The sequence below is a fragment of the Ceratina calcarata genome, unplaced genomic scaffold, assembly GCF_001652005.2.
Source record: "Ceratina calcarata isolate Rehan_Ccalc_2016 unplaced genomic scaffold, ASM165200v1 scaffold289.2, whole genome shotgun sequence".
NCBI lineage: Eukaryota > Metazoa > Arthropoda > Insecta > Hymenoptera > Apidae > Ceratina > Ceratina calcarata.
Window position 1 is genome coordinate 183,643 of NW_017151272.1, and position 20,505 is coordinate 204,147.

The 20,505-nt window shown below is 50.6% G+C and overlaps 1 protein-coding gene across 1 annotated transcript in view; it reads left to right on the forward strand.

The window, feature by feature from the left end:
• The window catches only part of LOC108623756 (protein pangolin, isoforms A/H/I/S), a 161,016-nt gene that overhangs the window by 6,483 nt on the left and 134,028 nt on the right, over positions 1–20,505 (forward strand). The window contains exon 3 of the mRNA XM_018022521.2: positions 15,928–16,031. Coding sequence (XP_017878010.1) covers positions 15,928–16,031 — 104 coding nt within the window. The remainder of the gene's footprint in view (positions 1–15,927; positions 16,032–20,505) is intronic.

Below are 20,505 nucleotides of genomic sequence, written 5' to 3' on the forward strand. Positions count from 1 at the left end.
GGGTACCCCTTCAGATTTCGCGAAATTTTCGTTTTTTGCCAATAACTTCCAAACCGTAGGATCTACGAGAAAATTGCATCAGATCTTTTTTGTAGAGGACGACGAGATCTACAATTTCCATGTAAAATTATTTCGCTAGCATCAATAGTTTACGAGTTATTGACGAAAAACGAAAAAACAGTTTTTTGCAAATTACTCGGAAACTATTAACGCTAGCGAAATATTTTTACATGGAAATTGTAGATCTCGTCGTCCTCTACAAGAAAGGTCCTATGCAATTTTCCCGTAAGTACAACGGTTTAGAAGTTATTGAGGAAAAACGAAATTTTTTTCCAAAAGTTCGCTGTTTCGAGGCTGGGATGGTCGGATTTTGTCAACATCGTTAAAATGCCAAATAATCGTATGTAACTTGTTAAATACTCGAGTTAGAAGAAAAATTCATAGAATCTTTCTTGTTGAGGACGTCAGGGCTTATAATTTCTGTATAAAATGCTTTCCGCCAGCGTCAATAGTTAATTGGATATTTCCTTCTATACTTTTCAGCACGTAGCTATTTATTATTAGCATTGTTCTTCCGAAGTCTGATCTCTTTTTAATTATAGGAAATGCGTTTTTCTAAGGTACATAAACTTTTCGGATTGACTGTATAGCCAATGCATCCTTAATTGCCGCATCAATCTGACGTAGAAGGGGCAAATTCAGTCGGGAGAATGAGACGAGGGATTTTACGAAGGTCGGTTATTTCCATGCGAGAACAATATTTACGCTGGAACGGCGTGTCTAGAACATAAAGCTTTATACGACACGTGCGTGAAGCTCTATCTCTCCCATTCTTCGTTGCCTTGTTGCTGATAAAACGCGCAGATGATTGTCCGCGCGCAAGTGAAATGGCAATGACTTACAAGTACAGCTGCTATATACCATTTCTGCGTTACGCTTCGCTCGAATCTTCGGGCATCGGTTGTTTGTACCAATAAATGGCAGTGACTTACAAGCTTGGTTACGCCGGTTCTTATCCAAATCTAAAACGCCGCAATCTTCTCTTCATGACAAATGGTGATGACTCACGTTTCGCAAGTTCGATTCATGAAGTTCAGTTTAAAATTACGCACGGATTAGTTACACCGATTTGTGATTAGACCGCGGTTTTTTATGAATTTCGAAGAAACATAAATGCGTCGAATTTTGCACAAAGGTCCACGGATAAGAAACGAATGCGAAATTGCATTTGGCCCACTTGTGTGAGCGGTTATGAAAAAAAAAAGAAAGAAATTGCGCGAGGAAATGCATTTTCGTCGACTCCGGTTGCAAAAGGTTGCTCGCCGCGGCGAAACACACTTTGTCGCTACTTGGAAACTGCCTCCGCCTCCGGATTGCACCTCGCCGCGAATATCGTATGCAAGCCGACCGCGACAGAGGGAGAGAGCGTGAACGACGAGCGCGGAGAGAACGAGAACGAGCGAGAGAGAAAGAGTGAGATAGGGAGAAGAACGAGGGGAGAACCATAAACGATGTGTCTCGTTGTGCGAAGTAATTGACGAGTTCGCGTGTAGGCGGTTGGGCGCCTAGATCGCCCCGAGCGTAACGTAGGCTTATCCTCAGAGACGAAAAACGAGACGAAACGAGCAGCCCTGATACCCGGAGCCGAGAGGCGGGTTCGCGCGGGTCGACGCTTGTACACGCTCACGCATACATGTACGAGCGCGGGAGGAGAGGAAACGAGAGAGAAGGAGCTGCGAGAAACGGAGAAGGCCAGGAATTGACAGAAGAGTCGGTTAGTCAGGAAGAGAAGAAGACGAGGACAGAAATTGGGAGTGGGTTAGAGTCGTCGTGGGTCGGAACGAGACGGATGTACTTGTATATATACATGCGCGGATAGAGAATTAGTGAACGAACGAGGGAGGAAGATGGTAGCGTGGGCAGGAAGGAGAGAGCCGCCGCTGCATCACCCTGAACTTGCCCGAATACCTTCCCTCCGAACCTTACGGTGTGTATCCGCTCACCGATGCACATGGCACCCAAGCGAGTTCTCTCTCGTCTCTCTCTTTTTCTCCTACCTTCCTCTTCACGCCTGTCTCCCGTCTCCGTCTCCGACTCTCACTGTCCCGCGTTCGCTCGAATCTCGTTCGCCCTTTCAGAGTCTGCTTCCTTTTCTCTTCTTACTTCGCCTCCTCTCGGAGTTAACCCACCCATTTCTTACGCTCTGCACCGGTATATACCGGGTGTCGGAGTAGTAGCCGAGGATATAGATAGCCCGACGTGGACGCTGGAACTTCCGGTATGACGCGGAGGAGTTACTGGCCGGTGCGGTTTACGGGCGAAAAGAGGATTCCCTCGAAATAGACTCATCGTGGGTTTCCCAATACGATTTCAACGAAAATTAGAGAGCCGCGTGGCGTATTCGTTCTTTGACCATGGAAATCTCGTTTCGATCATCCGGCGCATTTCTCACATCGAATCGCAATTAGATATAGCTGTTCGTTTAACAGTTCAAACACTCGAGCAAAGTAAATAGGTGAATGGAAATAGGAAGCACGAACGTATTTGCGCGAGGCTATTTCACGGTGAGATTCGCGTTTCTTTGTACGGTGACTGGCGGAACACCCGGTACATGAATACAGACACACGGGCCACAGTCAGCATTATACACCTACCCTGACTCGCCTCTGCCTACCTACCTACCTGCTCGCTAACGAGCCTACCTGCCGGACTTCTTGCATCCGAGGAGGTTCGAGAAGCGAGAGAGAGGGGCCTCATCCCCCGTCAGTCCGGCAACTACACCCCGCGGTGGGCGCTTGCACCTTCCTTTATAAATGGTTAAACAAATTTCCCTGTAAAACGGCTTTCCTGGAAAACCGGCCCAGGGAACGCGCTGGGTCCAGAAAATATACACTCTCCCGAGGTCCGGGGAGACTTTTAAACATTTTATGCTTCAGGATAAATTCGATTTATATCGGTGCTCAAATCGGTTTTTGCGTTCTCCTCTTCGTTTCTTCGCGCGTTTTGCGTGGCGACGGTACCCCGCATCAGCTGGCTCGTACTTGGCGAACTTTTTCTGATCGTAGAATTTCGTAGGGAAAACTTTCGACCCCTGACCTACGACACGTGCCAGCCACATGAGTCTTTGTACACGCGATGGCACATAATCCGACACGCGACTAAGACTGTAGGGTAGATAATGTCCCACTCGAGGAAAATGGCCAATAGACACGAGTATACCAGTAGGGACATTGTAAACGGTCACTCAATAAGAAAAAAGTACAAGTGTCAGAACATGTCTAAATGATGGCCGCGTATCGAAAAATCTGTCGAACAGATTATGTTAAATCATGTTCGTTCATTCATACTCTTGGAACGTTTCGCTCGTTTTACAATGTACAAGACTTGTGTACGGGGGTGTACACGCGAGTCGGTCAACAGACTTATCTTCGCGGGCGGAGTGCGACGACAAACATTTACGTTCCGCGATAAGCGCGCGGCGATACTACACGCGGACAAACATCTCCGAAGGTGTACCACGCGTCGCGGAATCCTCGCAGTCGTCGAGTAAATTCGAATGAGACGTTGAAACGCGAGCCCGTCCGGTAATCCGCGGCGTAATCGCGTGATCCAATCAACGCTGATAACAAGATAAGCCTGGCTAGGTTCGCGCACCTCCTCTCCCGGTATCGTCGCGGATCTTCGGATCCTATCTTCCGCGCCGGGGTCACGTACGGCCTCTGCAGATTCATCGACCTCTTCCTTCTTCAACTTCGCCCGTCCGCTGGACGCCGATCTCGCTCTGTTCCCTCGCGGTTTCCACGCGTCAGAATTAATAATGGCTGGAATTGAATAACTTATTACGAGTGGCCGAGACCAGTTGCATCACGGATAAACATTAACGCTATTTAAAGAAGGAGATTCATTCATTGTGTATACAGAGCGGCGGCGGCGGCGGCGGCGGCGGCGGCGGCGACGACCGCGTTTCCTGGTTCGAGCACGTGGTTCACTGCGTGAGTGTGTGCGTCCGGTTGCCTCGTTACAGAACGTTAGCTCGAGGCAAGGAGCTTTGTTCGAGCGTGGGCGTCCTATAAGAAAAACTAACGATCAGAAAAAATATTGAGCGTAATTTTCCGCGAACACGTTCGTCCGATCTCGTCCTTGAAGAATTAATTAAAAAATGGCTCTCGCTGCCGGTGTAGGGAATTGGTAACTCCATTTGGCGGTGCTTAGTCGGAACGCAATAAATTTCAGTCGTTCTAAAGAGGAAGAACGGATTCCGGCTATAAACGGGCGTCGTAAACCTGTGTTGGTAACGCGTGCGACCATTCTCTTTACGCGCTTATAATATCGGCGATCGTTTAATTGCCGTCTATAATACCCTAATAAACGTATTAATATTGTGACGCGCGATTTTATTCGCGAGGCAACGGGGAAAAGGACAAACGAGAGAAGAGAACGCAGAGGCGTTCGAAAAAGGAAGAAATCGCGGCACCGCGAAAGAATGAAAAAGCAAAAGGCGCGTATGATAATAAGGCATGCCCACCAAAAATACCGGTTTCCCTCTCGGGCCCGTGGTTACGATTCTGGTTTGTCCTGCCTGTTTCCGAGACTCTGTCGAAACGATTTTCGTCAAACAAAGTCGCTCGACCGTACGGCTATCCAGTCAATTAACGCCAGAAGACCGTCGTCGACTCGTTGTCTCGGGAGGGACGGGACGAAGATAGACGGAGCCGGAGCTTTTCTCGGGAAACAAGAAATTTCTAAGGGCCGATCAAGAAGCACGGAAAGTGCAGAAACAAGCCGACGTTCGCGATCAATTCTCGACCCCTAATTGCGCCTGTTTCCACGGCTCCAGTGACGATCCCAGCGAATTTCACCGGGAATACCCTGGAGAGGGAACTAGAGAGCCTACCAATTAAAAAGAACACCGGGAACTTGGTCGAAAGTTTCTCGAAGAAGGGGGAGGGGGGAGAAGGTCGGGTTCACCAAAATGGCCGGCCGCGAGGGGTCGAGGAACGGAAAGAACGAAGATTGAAAAACGGAGAGCGTGAAAGGGGGATGAAGGTGGAACGTGGTCGAAAACAAGAGGAGCTTGGGAGCGAGAGAAAGCTGATGCAGGACCGAGGCGCATAGAACGAACGCGCGAAGGGAACCGAGAGATACTGCATCGGGTATCGGGCTCCGGAGGGAAGAGCGAGACAGAAGGGAAGCTGGGTGTAACGAGAAGGGGATAAAGGAGGAGGATGCGAAACAAGGCTCGAGGAAAAGAGAGAAGTACGAGCATCCGTTGAACGAAGGTTAGCAATCTGCGTAGTGTTTTACGACAACTATAAATATGGCTGTAAAGCTCTTTGTTTAGAGCAGCTAGTCTCCGTCTTTCGAGACTCTGCTGGCAGAGCACGAGCCTCCGTAACTGATTCGAACTTCGAAACCCTGTCTAAGTTGGTCGAGTCGGTCGAGACCGATTCGATTGCTCGTCCGTTCTATGTAAATTCTGAAGATTGGGCATGCGTTTTCGGACAGTGGTTAATTCGTCGCGAGAAACGCGTGTAATACTCGACCGTGAAACGGTTGCACGGAGGCACGTTTACACGTGGAAATTATCGACGACCGCGGTCCATTAAAAAGGAGGAAAAGAAAGCGCTCCGTCCAGTGGCATCTGCTAACCATATGCTAAAATGAGTGAGCCCGGATAACACCCTGTCACGCTAATGTCAGGTTAAGCGGTAGGAATGATTTACAAGCGGCAAGTAGGAGCGGAATCGAGCGGGAACCGGGTATGCAGTAGGTACGCGGCTCGCTACGCGATACTCGTTACAACAACGTTATTGCTCGGGCGCAATTAACGTCCGCTAGATACGCCGCGTCGATAGGTTAAACGTGCGAGACACGTCGCCCGTCTCGCTCTCTCTCGCCTCCCGTGCGTTAAAATAATTTATGCCCTCCCGACACCGGCTTCCGGATGTGTTCGTTACGTTCCGAAACGTCGAGTCTCGATCCGCGAGGATCGAATACGGTTCATTTGTCGCGCTGCGCGTCAGCGTACGCTGAAATCTGTTACTAATCGGTGCCTCTTCGTTGGTGGCTGGTTGGTATCGTATTCGTACCGAAACATGAATCATTTTTTATTTCGCGATAGGAGTATCAACGCGCTGTTAGAGATAAGCGACGGACGGAGTCTGATTGAATTTCATCTCGTTATCACTCTCGTACATTGTTTTTGAAATCCGACGTTCGAATCTGGAGATCTGTTGCACAGATCGGAAAGCTTCTCGGTGGAATTTTCGACGAACGATTTGAGTGGTATAAAAAGGAACGGAAACAAAGGGGCGAATCAATCGGACCCTAGCCATGCGGAGAGTTAACTAGGACTGAATAAGGTAGCCGGACAGTCTCTCTATAAATAATTGTATCTCGTAAAGCGGCTGTAGTATATATCCGAGGATTTATATGGGCGTAGCCGACAGGGCTCAACACTTGCTACCTCGATACACGATTGCGCGCGGAGAGAGAGACAGAGATAGATAGAGAAAGAGAGTAAGCGTCTCTTCGCTCTCTTCTACCAACCACTGCCTCCTCTCGTCTCTTTCTTTCGGTACAACGTAACCTGCGAGTACGCGGTGCACACGTGGCACGAGCTTGTACTCGTCGAAGGGAACCCCCTTCCACCCCCTCCCCCCCCTTCTCGTCGTATCAAAGGCTTGACTTCAGTCATGCAAATTAACCGGCGATAACTCGGCAAACCGCTAATTATATTCGCGAGATTTTATCGTTCCGTTGTCGGGAGCCGACGGTTTTTCATTAGGGGAACACCCTGCGTCGCTGATCGATTTCATTTTAATGTACTTTCGTTCGCGTCTCTCTGTCCCTTTTACTCGCCCGACTTTATCGATAACAATTCGCGGAATTCAATCGTCGTGATCTTTTGACGAGACGAAATATCAGATAATCTTTCCGACGTCGTGCACCCTTTATTCTCCGACGCGGTTATTGCAGCAAGAGAAAAATAATTCAGGTGGGAAAGGAAAAGCTCTTGATCGTTGATGAACGATCTTGGAAATTAATTATTCTGCTCGCAGAAGTCTGCCGTAGATTATTATTAGTCACGGTTAGTCCGGCGAGTTCACGGCTCCGAAGGTCCTTTACCGTGATCTCGCGCACCTCTTGCACCGACGAGTTCGCTAATCTTATCTGAACCGAGATAGCGTCGCGTCGCGTCGTTTGCGAAACCGATAAAATCGCTGCTCCGCTCTTTAACAAAGTGTCCCCGTTTCCGCGGCGAAAACGACGAATCGATCCCGTCGGCTGCGTTTAATTTATTCAACGTGGAAATCATTTTCTAAGTAGACGGACCGGGCCTAGCCGGAAGTCACGCGTGCACGTGCTACGCGTGACCATCCTCTTTTCTAGCCGCTCTCCCATTCGCGGTCTCGTTGAGCAACGTACGAGTATGATTACTGAAATAATAGCAAAGTCGGTCAGGTTCACAAATAATTGTTTCTTTAATGAGAACGGCCGATTACTGCGATTCGTATGCGAGTAACGGTACACGTTGGTCCTTGGACAAACGAATTCGGCGGATCTTGAAACGTTCGGTTAATTCTAATGCGGTCGTTCTCGGTCTCGGGAGACAGAGAGAGGAGTCTCGCGGCGGTCGTACAGAAGAGCAGGCCCCTAATTTGGGACTTTATCGTGTTGTTATCCTTGCACCTTACGATGCTGACGACCGAGCTCTCGGTGTCCCGGTGTCACTGTGCTCGCCACCTTTTCGTCGATGGTCGAGAGTCTCGCTTCGGGAATGCATCGATATGGCATACGACGAGGAGAGAACCGGAGAGCGAGATACGGAATGGGAATGGGAGAGAGAAATCGAGGGAGAAAAAGATGTGGGAGAAGGAGAGGAGTACGTGGTGTAGTAGGAGTGGGTACCCGTGTGTCTCCTTGCCCCCTTACCGTGGACAGTTGGGTCCAGTGGGGCCCCTTCTTCTCTCGACCGGGCGAGCAGCCCGAGGCCAAGAACGCAGGGCCGTAGGCCCCAACCTCGGTACCGTCGGCTACTCGTCGGTTGGTTCTGCGCTGTTGCCGGGTCTCGATCACTCGTGCTCCTCGCACTCTCGTTTCGACGAGAGAGGGGCCCCGGTTTCGCATAAATTACCGCTCTGCGTGCCCGCGAAAGAACCCGGCTTCGACGTGTCACGTATTGTACACACACGCACACGGCACGTTTCGAGCCACGGGAGAATTGATTTTAAAGGACCGGGAGAGAGGGATTCCTCGCGCACGATTACATTGGCCATTACAGTGGTTCTTGATTTCTCTCTCCCTCTCTCCTCCTCCTCCTCCTCTCCACGTCCGCTTTTCTTGCGCCGATTCGTCCAGTTTTCTTGGACGAGACAGGCGACGCGTGTTCCGAGCGAGCATCGCGAAATTTATGGAGGACGACGGATCGTTGTCACGAGATCCGCGGCACAGCTGCGACGACAGCGCGGCGGCAGCAGGTGTATTTGTGCGCTCGTTAACTCGTAATGGAGATTGCCACCTTAGATTCCCGACCACCCGTGTTTCCGTCGAAATCTAGGTGTCCCTCGACCGCGTCAGCCTCTCGCGTCCAACGAGCCTCTCGACTTCCGAACCCTTTTTCGCCTTTGTAATCTACCTAGAGGAAACATTATCGCGTTACAGGCTGTTTGGCAATTTGGCCGGCGGGGTGCCGAGGCGAAGGGGACCTCTAAAACCAATATATAATCGGGCAGCGAGTTTCTGACCGTTTTCTTATTTGAATTTCTCGCCTGGTCGCAAGCTCGCGGCCCCCGTACCGGACCGGCTCGTAAATTCGTGCTCGGAACGCCCGTGAGCGCACGGACGCCGAGAGAATTTCGATTCCGAGCAGCGGATGTTGGCAGGATCGCTCCTTTCCGGACGGAAGGTCGTCGGACCGAAAATATCACGCGAGTGCACGGGGGCCTCGACGAATTCCTCCGGTTAGTTTATTTCTTTCTGGAAATTACCGCTGGTCGCATTTCTTCGTCGACTAAAATTGTTCGACTAAACACAAGACGCGATACCGTGCGTGCCACCCTTTCTTTTATTCTCGTTTCTTCTTTGCATCACCGCGCGCGGTGTACGCCCACGGGGCAAAACGTTCGCACGATTCGGTGCCGGCGAACCCTCGGCGACAAACAACGATAGAAAGGAACCCTGTTCCCGGTTTCGATCTTTCCTGTCAAAACTTCTCGGCCCGTTTACCTGCAGCCAGAGAAACGCTCGCTATGCTCCTCATTGTGACTCGGTGACACGGATCACCGATAGGCGCGAGCACGATCCTTCCGCTCGCTTTAAACGACCGGCACCAATTTACAATGGGACAATGAGTCCGCTTGTACCTAGTCCTTTTACTTAAATTATCTCACAAAGAGCCGAGATCGAATTACTCGATCGATCGTTTAAATGGTGACAGGTGAGCAAAACTGTGGATTGTAAATCTGCACATTTTTACATATTATTCTTTATGTCTTTTTTTTTTTCTATAAATGCGTAAAATCTGCAGGCCAATTATCATCTTAGACTCGTGTCCCCTGTTATCTGAGCTTTACCTCGGCCCATTAGCATCGTAAAACCTCTTGGACACGGAGAGGCAGCGCGCTCCGTTTTCTCGTGTTATTACCGCGTTCCCCTCGTACTCTTCTTCTATCTTGATCCGCGCTGAAATACTCGCAGGCCTCGTAAACTCGAAACGAGAGCCCGTAAACGGGAGTTTAGACCACTGTACCGGCCTGATCAGTTTTTACTGGCTGAAACTACCCCTTCGGGTCTAGACAACCGTGCTACCGCACCTTCTCTGCACGAGAGACTGAATGAGCATCGGTTTAATCGGTTTTCGTCGTGATCTCGGTTCTTCTCGTTCTCCATTAATTTTTGCAAAAATACCAATTGAGCTAGGACTATTTCGGGTATTTCGCAGTAAATGATATGCAGAGATTCGTGGTCCAGCAAGAATTCGGCAATCGTAAATGGTGTTTCGGGGCAGGCAGCAGGCGAACCGGGCAAAGCAGCCTTGGCCGAAGGCGCTGGCACGGCACCCATTGTCCGCGCCGTCTCTTGTTACGAGACGAGACGAGCCTTAGTCAGAGGGACGGAGAAGCTTCTACCGGTCGGGAGGAAAAGAGCGTAGGAGAGAGCCGAGCCAGCGTAGGAGAAAGAGAGAAGCCGGCGGCGGTCAAACAGGCAGTGCTCTCTCGTCCTCGTTCTTCTCCTTCTTTGGTTCCCTCTCCGTTCGTTTCGCGGTGCTCGTCTTCTCTTTCTTTTGTTGCTTTCCTTCGCACGGGTCTTGCCATGCCGGGGGACCGTGCCGAGTCAAAACCACCTATGCGAGGGCCCCCGGCAGTAGGTCTGTTGCTCTCCGAGCCCCCGGCCTCTTCTGCCCTCGGGATAATTCCCTCTCGCTCTTTTTTTCACTCTCCATCTCGTTTCCCGAGCTTCTTCTCCGACGTGTTTTCTCCTCCGTGGTAGATCGCAACGAGGGCCTCTTCTGCCCGGGCCCGCGTTGACCCCCCGGTCAACACGAGTTTTCGTATGGCGGTTCTGCCTCTCCTCTCTTTCCATCTTTCGAGAAGAAACCGATGACGGAACTCGAAAATTTTCGAGAGGCTTCATTCGGTCCGGTCCCTGAAAATTTATGTACGGCTGGAAAGAGCGGGTTTCAAGGATCCTAGGATAAGTTATGGAAACCGAACGTGTTTCTCAATGATCTCGGATGGTCGAAGGTCACAAAAAATGAACACACCGATCGGGTGGCCAGAGGGAATCTCCGTTCGTTTGGTCGACGTTGCGCTGAGAAATTTGTAGCATCTCGTCCCGCGATCCTGAATCGACGTCCAGGGTTTCCGATCGGTTTGCTCAGTGGCCTCGCGGTCGCTCTCGGATTCTAACCAGCCTAGCACGTCGCAAGCCCCGAGAGTACGTGACAGTGGGTCTGGCCTCGAGGCCCGTCAGGAATCTCCGGGTCCCATTACGAGGGTGCGCCTACTTGCTGATCTTTTACACTGCGAAAACCCGTTCCGTTGTCTCGGGATGATCCAACGTCGTCCTCGCGCACGTGTACTTTTCCGAGTTGAGCAGCGTCGTCTCCCACCCGCGGACCAGTTCCGCCTTTAATATTATGCAAACACGCCGTAATCGGAGTCTGTCTCCGCCTCGCGATAAACTGTCCGCCGATGAAAATCGTGTCGCCGACTAACGGCAGTTACCATCGGATTTCTATTGTTTCATGTTGGTAGATAGCCGAACCGAAAATTCGCCATATGGGATCCCTTGGCGGATGTTCGGTCCGGCAGCTACTTGAACGCGCAGGGAACAATAGAAATCGGCCCTTTCCGAGAACCTCGAGTGGCTGACGAGTCGAATATTCGTCAAGTAGGACCACCCCGGCTCCGTTGCTACCGGTTCTGTCTTAAAAGTATTTACGCGACGGGCAGTGGTCCTTGATAGGCCCGGTTCCGGTGAATGAAATGAAACGGTATACAGATTTCCCGGGTAAATTCATCGAGCCACGCGGCGACCGCGACACGGCACTTGTTGCACAAAAGCGCGTAGACGAAATTTCTCGGCGCCCTTTCGAAGCCCCACGTCTTTCTCTAATTCCTTGTACGCGGACCTCCCGCGTCGAGGGTCACCGGGTTACACGTATTCCCATTTCGGCGTTTTACCGAAAGTTCAGCTCCTCCGGAAACCTGACTCCTGAATTTCTCGGACTCGTTCACCGCCGTCCCTTTTTCTGATCAACGAGATATACTGGCGAATTCTACGTCTGATGCGTTAGCACTTTTCCTCGAATTTCTGCCTCTCGATCGTATACCCTGGTTTTTATGCGAAATGAAACGTTTACAATATGTCAGAAAACGTTCGTTCTTTAACATTCTTACACGTGACATTCTTTATGTCTTCTACATAAAATTCGCAGTGTTGTTAACGACATTTCAGAGTTAGAAATAATTGTGAAATAAAATAGATGGACGTTCTAGTCATGAAAGACAGGATACTTAATCTTAATGGGATCTCGAAAGGTTAAGATTCTTGTAGATCCCTGCGTCGTTGTAGGTTTCTACCGGGAAAATTGTTGCATGCAAACAAGTAGCCAGGTCCAAGGCACTTGTTGCACAAAAGGTATCGAGGGGAAACGAAAATCGTTGTCTCGCGTTTCTCTTTCCCTCACGATTTCTTTTCGAGCGATGACGAGAAACAGGCAAGACCCCCTGTGCCGAGGGGTCACAGAACGTCCGTGGACAAGAGGCACAAGTACAGATTTCTATTGACACAGGCCAATAGGGCCTGGCCTCTGGTCTCCGCAGGAATCTGTACGGTCCTCTTTGGCGTCACTCAGAGTCTGCAGAAGGGGGTGCCGTAATCCTTGGCTCCTTTTTTTCCGACGCCGTCCCGTCCCCGTGGGAGACGGAAGAACCTGATAAATCTGCGAGGATTCCTTCCTCGGAGGAAATCGTATTCCTGGCACGCATCAGCTTACGGAATTAATTTAACCCCGAGGAAAGTTTTCTGTTCCGGGAAAATGAAAATCATGGATCTCGCGCATTGTACGCGTCACGCGCGGTAAAAGTTTTCCTTCACGTCGTTACTCGTAATATATCGGTTTGAAAAAAGAACGAACAAGCATGGGAAAATGTTTTGGCGTGAGTGGTGGTTCTCGGTAACAGAGGGTATAAAAAAGATGGCCAAGTTTGAGAACCGGCCGTGTCGGCAGGTAGGCATATAGCGTTGATGGACCAGAGCTAATCTAAAAATCGCCGGAACTTCACAATTATAGTAATTTACCAGCCGACAACAAGCTGTACACACAAGCCTGGCCTATAATGGCATTAACGGCACGCTCGCTCGCTCGCTCCCGTGTCCTTTTTACTCGGGCCCGAATCCGAGCCGATGCTTTACCGAGCTTTGACACGGTATTCAAAGGATAAACTTCTCGCCTGTCGATTGTCTTTCATAGAAAAGCGGCAAGTTATTTTTCATTTTATAATGACGATGCTCGAAGGGGGAACAGAGGCGCACGGCTGGATACGTGTGTGCGTCGTTTTGTTCAAATACTTTTTCATTCTTTCATCCATCGAGTCATCGCGAGGTACAAACGAAGGTCTGAGCCAGCCACCCGCGCCTCGTTACCGAACACCATGATGATCATTGTCGCTCCTCTCGGCACAAGATTACAGAGGTAAAAAAAGAGAGAGAGAGAGAGGAGGAAAAATGCGAGGGAAAGGATGGATTTATCGTTTGTAACAGATAGGGTAGAGCGATGCGGCACGACTCATCGTTTTTTGCCGTTTCCATCAAACGAAAATGATCTCTGGCGCAGACAGTGCTCGCGAGAACACTTGGCTCAAAAATCGAGGGCACTCGGAGAAGGCAAATTCATAATAATCCCTGCGCGGCTTTGACCATAGCTGAGTTTAAAAATCTCCTCGCCTACTCTTTGCGAACTTATGTTCGGTTCGGTTCGGAAATTATCTAGTTTCTTTTGCGTCTTTCGATCCTTTAAAGTTAATTTTAAGCCCAATTGTACTCTTGATCATTGGAATAGGATTGACGAATCTGTTTTGCAATTATTTTTAACAAGACCGCGTGGTAAACGAAGTCGCGGGAGATAAAAGGCGCGAGTGAGACGCGTATACGTCGAGTATAGAAGAGCGATGGCGCAGGACGAACGGAGGAAGAGATGCTGATCGCAATGGAAAGGACGTAGTGGTGGGAATCGTGAAGCCGGGGACGAAGGGGCTGGGACGGTAATAAACTTTGGCGCGAGGAGTGTGGCGCACATGTGCGCTCAGGATACGAGTTTGGAAAGCGAGAAACACAGCGTTCGAACGCTTCTTGTCCAATCGAAGATTTTTCAAAGATTCGCTCGGCAAAATTGATGCAATTTGGTCTCTCTTAAAATCAGCAGACTATGTATTCGCAGCGTGAAGCCTGTTCTGAGATCGTACTTCGTCGAATTTTTTATCCAAGTGCTCTGTACATTTGCGAGAGTTAAATAGAATCAGTTTGAGTTTATTCTTGAAGTTTTCGAAAGAATTCGAAGAATCATGGACGGTTTGCTTCAACAGTTGTCCCCAGCTGTTCGGATTTATCAGTATCCGCAATTTTCAGACCGCGAGTCCAATAAAACGGAAGCTTTACGGTCGCGGCTGATCCGGGACAAATTCGCGGAAGATTTAGCGACACTTTCATCGGGGCTTCGGATAAAACTTTCGTTAAAAGCGGAGCCTATTTGCTCCGGTTCTGGTGGCGATCACCGCCCCTGCACGAAATACGCTTTTCATCGCGACGCGATAAAACGCGGGAGCGGTATGCATCCTCGCCTCGGCGATCGTCCTCCGGTCGCGCGGTATGTCGCGTGCACGAGCGGACCGAGTGGCTGCGTGTCACGTTATTTATAGAGCCGCGTAGCTGACAATTTAATCGTCCGCAGTCCGTGTGAATTGCGCCGATGCGCCACGGACTTCGCGACTTAATAAGTTCATGTCGCCTTTTTTCTTCTTTTTACAAGCCGTCCAACGTTCCCCGTTCTGAATTTCTGTTGCCTAACTGCGCAACCAAGACTCTTCAAATGTTCATTGCCCGTCAGAAACGCTGAAAAGTCGTACGAATGTTATCGCTGAAAAGTCGTCGTGTGCAACTTAATTCGAAGAGACAAGAGAATATGCGATCAGGATTCTTAGACGAGAATTTCGGTCAAAGTCGCGCCGGGCTATCTCGTTCGATCGGACGGGTCAATAAGTTTGGTCAGGACGGTTGCGCAGGCTGGGTCGTTTCTTGTTCCCTGGAAAAGGTCAATGGTCTCGCGTACAGGGGAGGAGACGCGATCGAGATCATCTCTCTTCGCGGTCCGAACGAAGAATTAACTCTTTCATGGTCGACGCGAGGCGCGTTTCACACGGCTGCTGCTGCTGCGGCCGCGCTCGCTTCTCTCTGCCGAAGTATTAATTAACCGAGTGGTTCTCGACCGCGCGACTGATTTATCGCCGTTTACCGCTAGCCGTGCGGTCGCGTTGCTCTCGTTGGAGATTGTCGCGCCGCCGTTACGACCCATTTTCACCGATCCGCGATAAGAAATCTTCACAATTCACGACCGATCTTCGTTAGCAGCCATATTGTTACAATTCGCGAGGGATAGGCTTTACAGTGTCGTCGTCGAGCTACGTCGGTCACTGAAAGGGTCGACGCGACGTTCGGGATTTATTCTGGTCGTGGCCACCGATGATGGCTTCTCCCTCGGAATAATGGCGTTACCGATCACCTAAAGACGCTCGTCACCAGCTCCGATAGCATCTGGTGGCTCGAGGGTAGTCTCAGCGATCCTAACTCCGGGCCCGAGGAGAGAGAGGGACGATAGTTATCAGTTCGAATCCTGAAAGCAGGTTTCTGGCTCTCGAAACGATCGAGTTTCGCGGAACGGGGACCGAGCGGACAGGATCCGCCTTGAGCGGATCGGGCCCGGCACCCGGGACAGAGATGATCGGTATCACTCGGAGTCCTTCGTGCGGATTCCTGTTGCTCGCCGCGATCCAGTTTCGCGGAACGGATAAACCCGAGAGGTTTCTCTCCATTCTGAACTAACGTTTAAAGGGACTACCGTGGCTGGCTAGAGCGGCGACAGAAGTCGCGATATGTATCGTTTTTGGTGTCCCCTGAACGAGTTCTCCTTAGTTGCCGCGCGCGGAATTAATCCTATTAAACGAAACTGGTTTAACGTAAACGTCGAGCCAGCGTCGGAGACGACGTTGTCGTGGCGTGCGAGCGAGCGAGTCGATCGTCTAATTACCAGAAGAAATAATTTCGTTCGTCCGATTTTTGCACTCGTCGAAATTCGTTCCAGCTTCAATTTCTAACAGCGAGACCGACATGTGCTCACCTGCTCTTTTTTCTTGATTTCTGAAACAGGTAAGGTGGACCCTACGCCACATACCTCGTCGTTCAACATGGGCTACCTCGTCTCGCCGTACCCGTACCCCAATGGCGCCGGAGGACCCATTCCTGTGTCTATGGTGAGTGTTTATCATTTTATTGTTTCCCGTATCGTTTTACCTGGCCGAGGAAAGAGTACAAGGCCGGACGCCTCCCACGCGATTTCGAAAGTCTGCTTCGAGACTTTCTTCCATCGTCCGGTATCGCGTCCAAGTCAAATTCTGTACCGATCATTGCGAAAGCGTATCGTTGATCAGCTTCTTAAATTAGAGTGGCTATTAACGCTATCACGGGGAACGCGTCGCCGAGTTTCTCTTAAAGATTCGACGCCCTTTGAGAATCCTGATTCTCCTATTGATTTATGACGGCCACAAATTGGATTCACGATTTATTTACGAGCGAACGTTCGCGCGTTCAACCGATGATAAAGTGCCGCTGGTAACGCCGCTTAGAATTGTTTCTCTTTCCGCGACGCGTCTTTTAAGGCTGACTTCTTACACCACTGCGACGACGTATCGTGCGTTTAACAAAGAAAAACGTGTGACAAAAGTCACTCTCCGTCCAAGTTAAATGATTAGTGGCCAGACATTCTGCCGGTTTATCTCCTCTCGAAAGAATCGCGCGTCGCAAATATCCAAGGGAAAGTAAAGGGTATCGCGTCGTGTCACTGCGAGCGCAATTAGCGGCGTCACCGATTAAGCCAATGGAATTTGTTCCGCGTTCAGACTGTACACGTTTAAAGTCTATTCTGTTGTATGGTACAGGGAAGTGGTGCACGCTCGTAGAGAAGTAGAGAAACTATTATTGCGCTAGACTTTCCATGCCGGCGTGCCTTGGCTTTGTTTACTGGACACGGCGAGTCGGCCGCGCTCGAGGAAACTTGTTTTGCGAACGATTTCCATCGAAAACACGTGACAATAGCGATTTAACGAGGATCGGCGTGAAATCGGGAAGGGGGTTAAACGAGACCGCGGCGTGGATGCAGCACGCGCGGGCATCGACGTCGACGCTCGTGTATGTCGGGTTAAAAAAGCCGGCTAAAATCGAGAGAGCCTCCCCCTCTAGCCCTCTTCGTTCCATCGGCCGCTGTCGAGATGAATGAAATTTGCAGATTCACGTGTATACGCGGGCCGAATAGCATTGTTACGCCAAATGGATTCGCGATTCCGTTTGTGTTCGCGCGTACAGCTAATTTGACTGCGGTGAAACACGCCGTTGCTAAATAGTCGACGAAATTGGCCCGATTCGGTGTTAAAGAGACCGTACCTATTTCATTCGTTTTTGAAACGGTTCCTTCGTTCGGCGAGGGAAACGGAGGTGGTCTCAAGTCGTAAAATATTTTTACGTGCACATCGCCAGGTCAGACAATAGGATTTTCTCGAACTCGAGCACTTTGAGTCGTTCACACGTTTCACTAGATGATTATCCGGTATCTGGTTCGTGACTAGGTGCATCCGATGGACTTGGAATTTTCTAATGGAATCACGCCTCGGGCAATAAAGCGTAAATAAAATTAGGCCGAATCGGCGATAAAGGGTTGCGTGACGTAGGCCGAGACCCTCTCGAGAGTGCCTATTGAGCTCTCTTCAACTGGTCGGAACTTGATGAACCACCGGCCTACCCAGCTCGATGCTCACCGACGCTTCCGACTCGCGTTCCGCCTCTCTCCTCGTCCCTCTTTTTCTCTCCTTTCTTACCGGGTGCCCCTACCCACGGACCCTGGGCACCCAAGTCTGGCGTTCTCTCTCCATCGGCTCCTCCGTCTCTGTCGCCCCGTTGGCCCGTACCTCGTCTCGAGGATTTACCTACCTCGGGCACTCATCTTCTACCATGTCATTATGTCGTTATTTCCGACAACGAGCGTGTCTCGACGAACCCTTCGTACGGTTACCTCCAACAGAAATGGGCGCGAAAGCAGTTTCGCCCGAAATTCGACTACAAACACGGCTCGTCCCGTGAATGAACCGGCTGTCGCGGTCGATTTTTCGGAATAGGAGCACGAGACCGTGGACGATCCGTCAATGGACGCTCCCAGTTCTGTATTATTTTTCTCCCCCCATCCTTTTTTTTAATGCCTATACATCGAACGCGGAGACGGCCGCCAGACCGGCTCTTGGCTCGTTGACTGCCACTATTGTTCTACCACTTGGCCATTAGTTTCTTTGGTAATCATCGGAAGCGTAGGGATCCGGTATAATTGACCGGAAACCGATTCCATTCGCTAAACGGATTCGCATTTCTTTATCAGAGATAATTACGTATGTTGTAAAAACACTGTGCGTTCCACTGTCCATTCGCTCTGTTTTTATTAGATTCCTTGAAATTCCCTTCTAGCGGGGATCGTTTGGTTTCTCGAGGTGTCCGTGAGCCGATTAGAAACGCGTTAACAGACTACGCGATGGCAACGATTTGGAACGAACGAAGGAATGTTGGAACATGCGATATCTCGACCCACGTGCGCGAGCCACCGTCACGAGATCAAACCGTGTTCGCCTCGGTGGACTGTCAAGTAGCTCGGTGGCGTTCGGGGTTTTGCAGGTGCGATCCTCAGCTGATTAAGCATCGCGGTGGCGACAATTTGCTAAACAACGCGTGTCCCGTGGCGGCCTCTCCTGTTTGCGGAATACAAAGTGCCTTGGCAACGCCTTTGAGAGAAAGAGAGACGGTGGTGAAGGAGAAGGTAGCGCGCATCAACCTTCCGGGGCTTTCGCGATAAAAGCCCGCGCGTAAAATGGCAATTAGGTGACCAGGAATTCGCTCGCAGATTCTTAGGAAGTCGCCTGCAAATTGGACTGCATTCTTCGACCGCCAGCATTTTTTTCACGCCGCCGCCGCCGCTGCCGCCGCCGCCGCCGCGTTTCTCCTGTTGGAAATAGTTTCGCGATCCGCGCTGTATTCTCCGTTTCATCGGATCGCTGAACTCGTGCCTCGAATAGAAACGCTCCGCGAATCGCGATATACTTAAACCGCTTTGGTCATTACATCGGGGTCGGGATAAATCCGCTTCATCCACGATAAGGTAAAATCGTGGGACGAGGCAGGTGCAAACGCTCTGTCGCGGCTAGAGCTTTTCGTCGAAATTCTTTGACGCGACGATCGACGTCGGAACAAAAATAGGGACTCGGGACGATCGATAGGCGGTGGTAGTTGGACCACGGGGGGTCTCGCGTTCACCATTAACGCGGCAACATTCCGAAACGGCGTTGTCTCGGGGGCGACATCGACTAATGCCCGGCTAGAGGGTAGCGTAGCCGTCGCCGGGGTTGTTCGTGACAAAGGAACGATGCCTAGAATTCGTGCAGCCGTCGAAAAACAACAGCTCCCCGGCGAGAAAGAGACGAAAAAAAAATGAACGCGAAAGCGAGACGAAAAAATGAAGGAAGGAAAAAATTTCCGTGGCCAGGAGAGAGAGAGAGAGAGAGAAAGGAGGAACGAAAAAACCTAGCTAGCGGAGTGTACGCGCACGGAAACGCGCAAACGTCCCACCAATTAAAAAGAACTCGATTCGACGGGGTTGCTGAAAATAACGGGCGTATCGGAGCGCAGTTTCGCGAGAAAAAGGGAGAAAGAGCGAAGGGCGCGAGAGAAGGAAGAGCAGAAGTGAGAGGAGGAGAAAAAACTCGTATATACTGTTAGGGTAGCGACGAGGCGAAAGAGAGAGAGAAGCTGGAGAGGACACACGGCGAGAGGGGCCTTCGCGTTGCGTAGAGAACATGACGACCTGCTGTGGGGGGGTCGCGGAGAGCTGCGTAGGTTTGGGGTCGGTGGATGCACGTGAAATTCAAAACCCTTATATTAAAACACAGCCCAGCCAACCAGCCACGGTGCGCTTAATTCAAAACAATATAATAGGCGCAGCAACGTAGCTGTTCTCGCTCGCTCGCCTCGTGCCTCTTCTTTCCATCCTTCTTACGTCCCTACTTCGTTTTCGTCGGCTTCAATAACGTGTATGCGTGTACTTACTACACACCTCCGGTGAAAATGTATTAAGAGAACGCTTATAATGCGTTGGGCCTTCTCCCTCTCTATCTTCGGGTCCGTCGACGAACTCGGCGTCGTCGATTCCTCGGCTCGAGACGAGGAACTCGGCTCACCACCACCACCACCACCACCTAGACAACGACGGTGGTGGAGACGATGGTGACGATGGTTTTGTCGTGGAAAGGGGCTTTGTCTGTCCGCTCCGGCGGAAGACCAACGGCATTGTTCTCATTGTTTCGAGACACGAGCGGGAGACGAAGGAGGGGTGGTCGCTGGTACACACAGTGTGCACGGGGCAAAGATGTCCGCGTGATACATACCTATCCCGCGTTTAGTACTTCATCGTGCCCTTCTCGCACCGTGAGCACGGTCCTCTTTGCTAATTGTTTGCCAATCAGTCCGGCCGAGTCTAGGCTCGTGGGAAGAGAGCCCCGCTCCCGGCTTTTCTTCGCCATATTGGGTAGCTCGTTTTCTGCCTCGACGTAGTCGATGCCGTACCAGGCCTTCCACTCTCAAAGGGAACAAACCACCGTTGTGCACGCTCGAGGCTGCCTCGGATTTCCCCGGGAATAC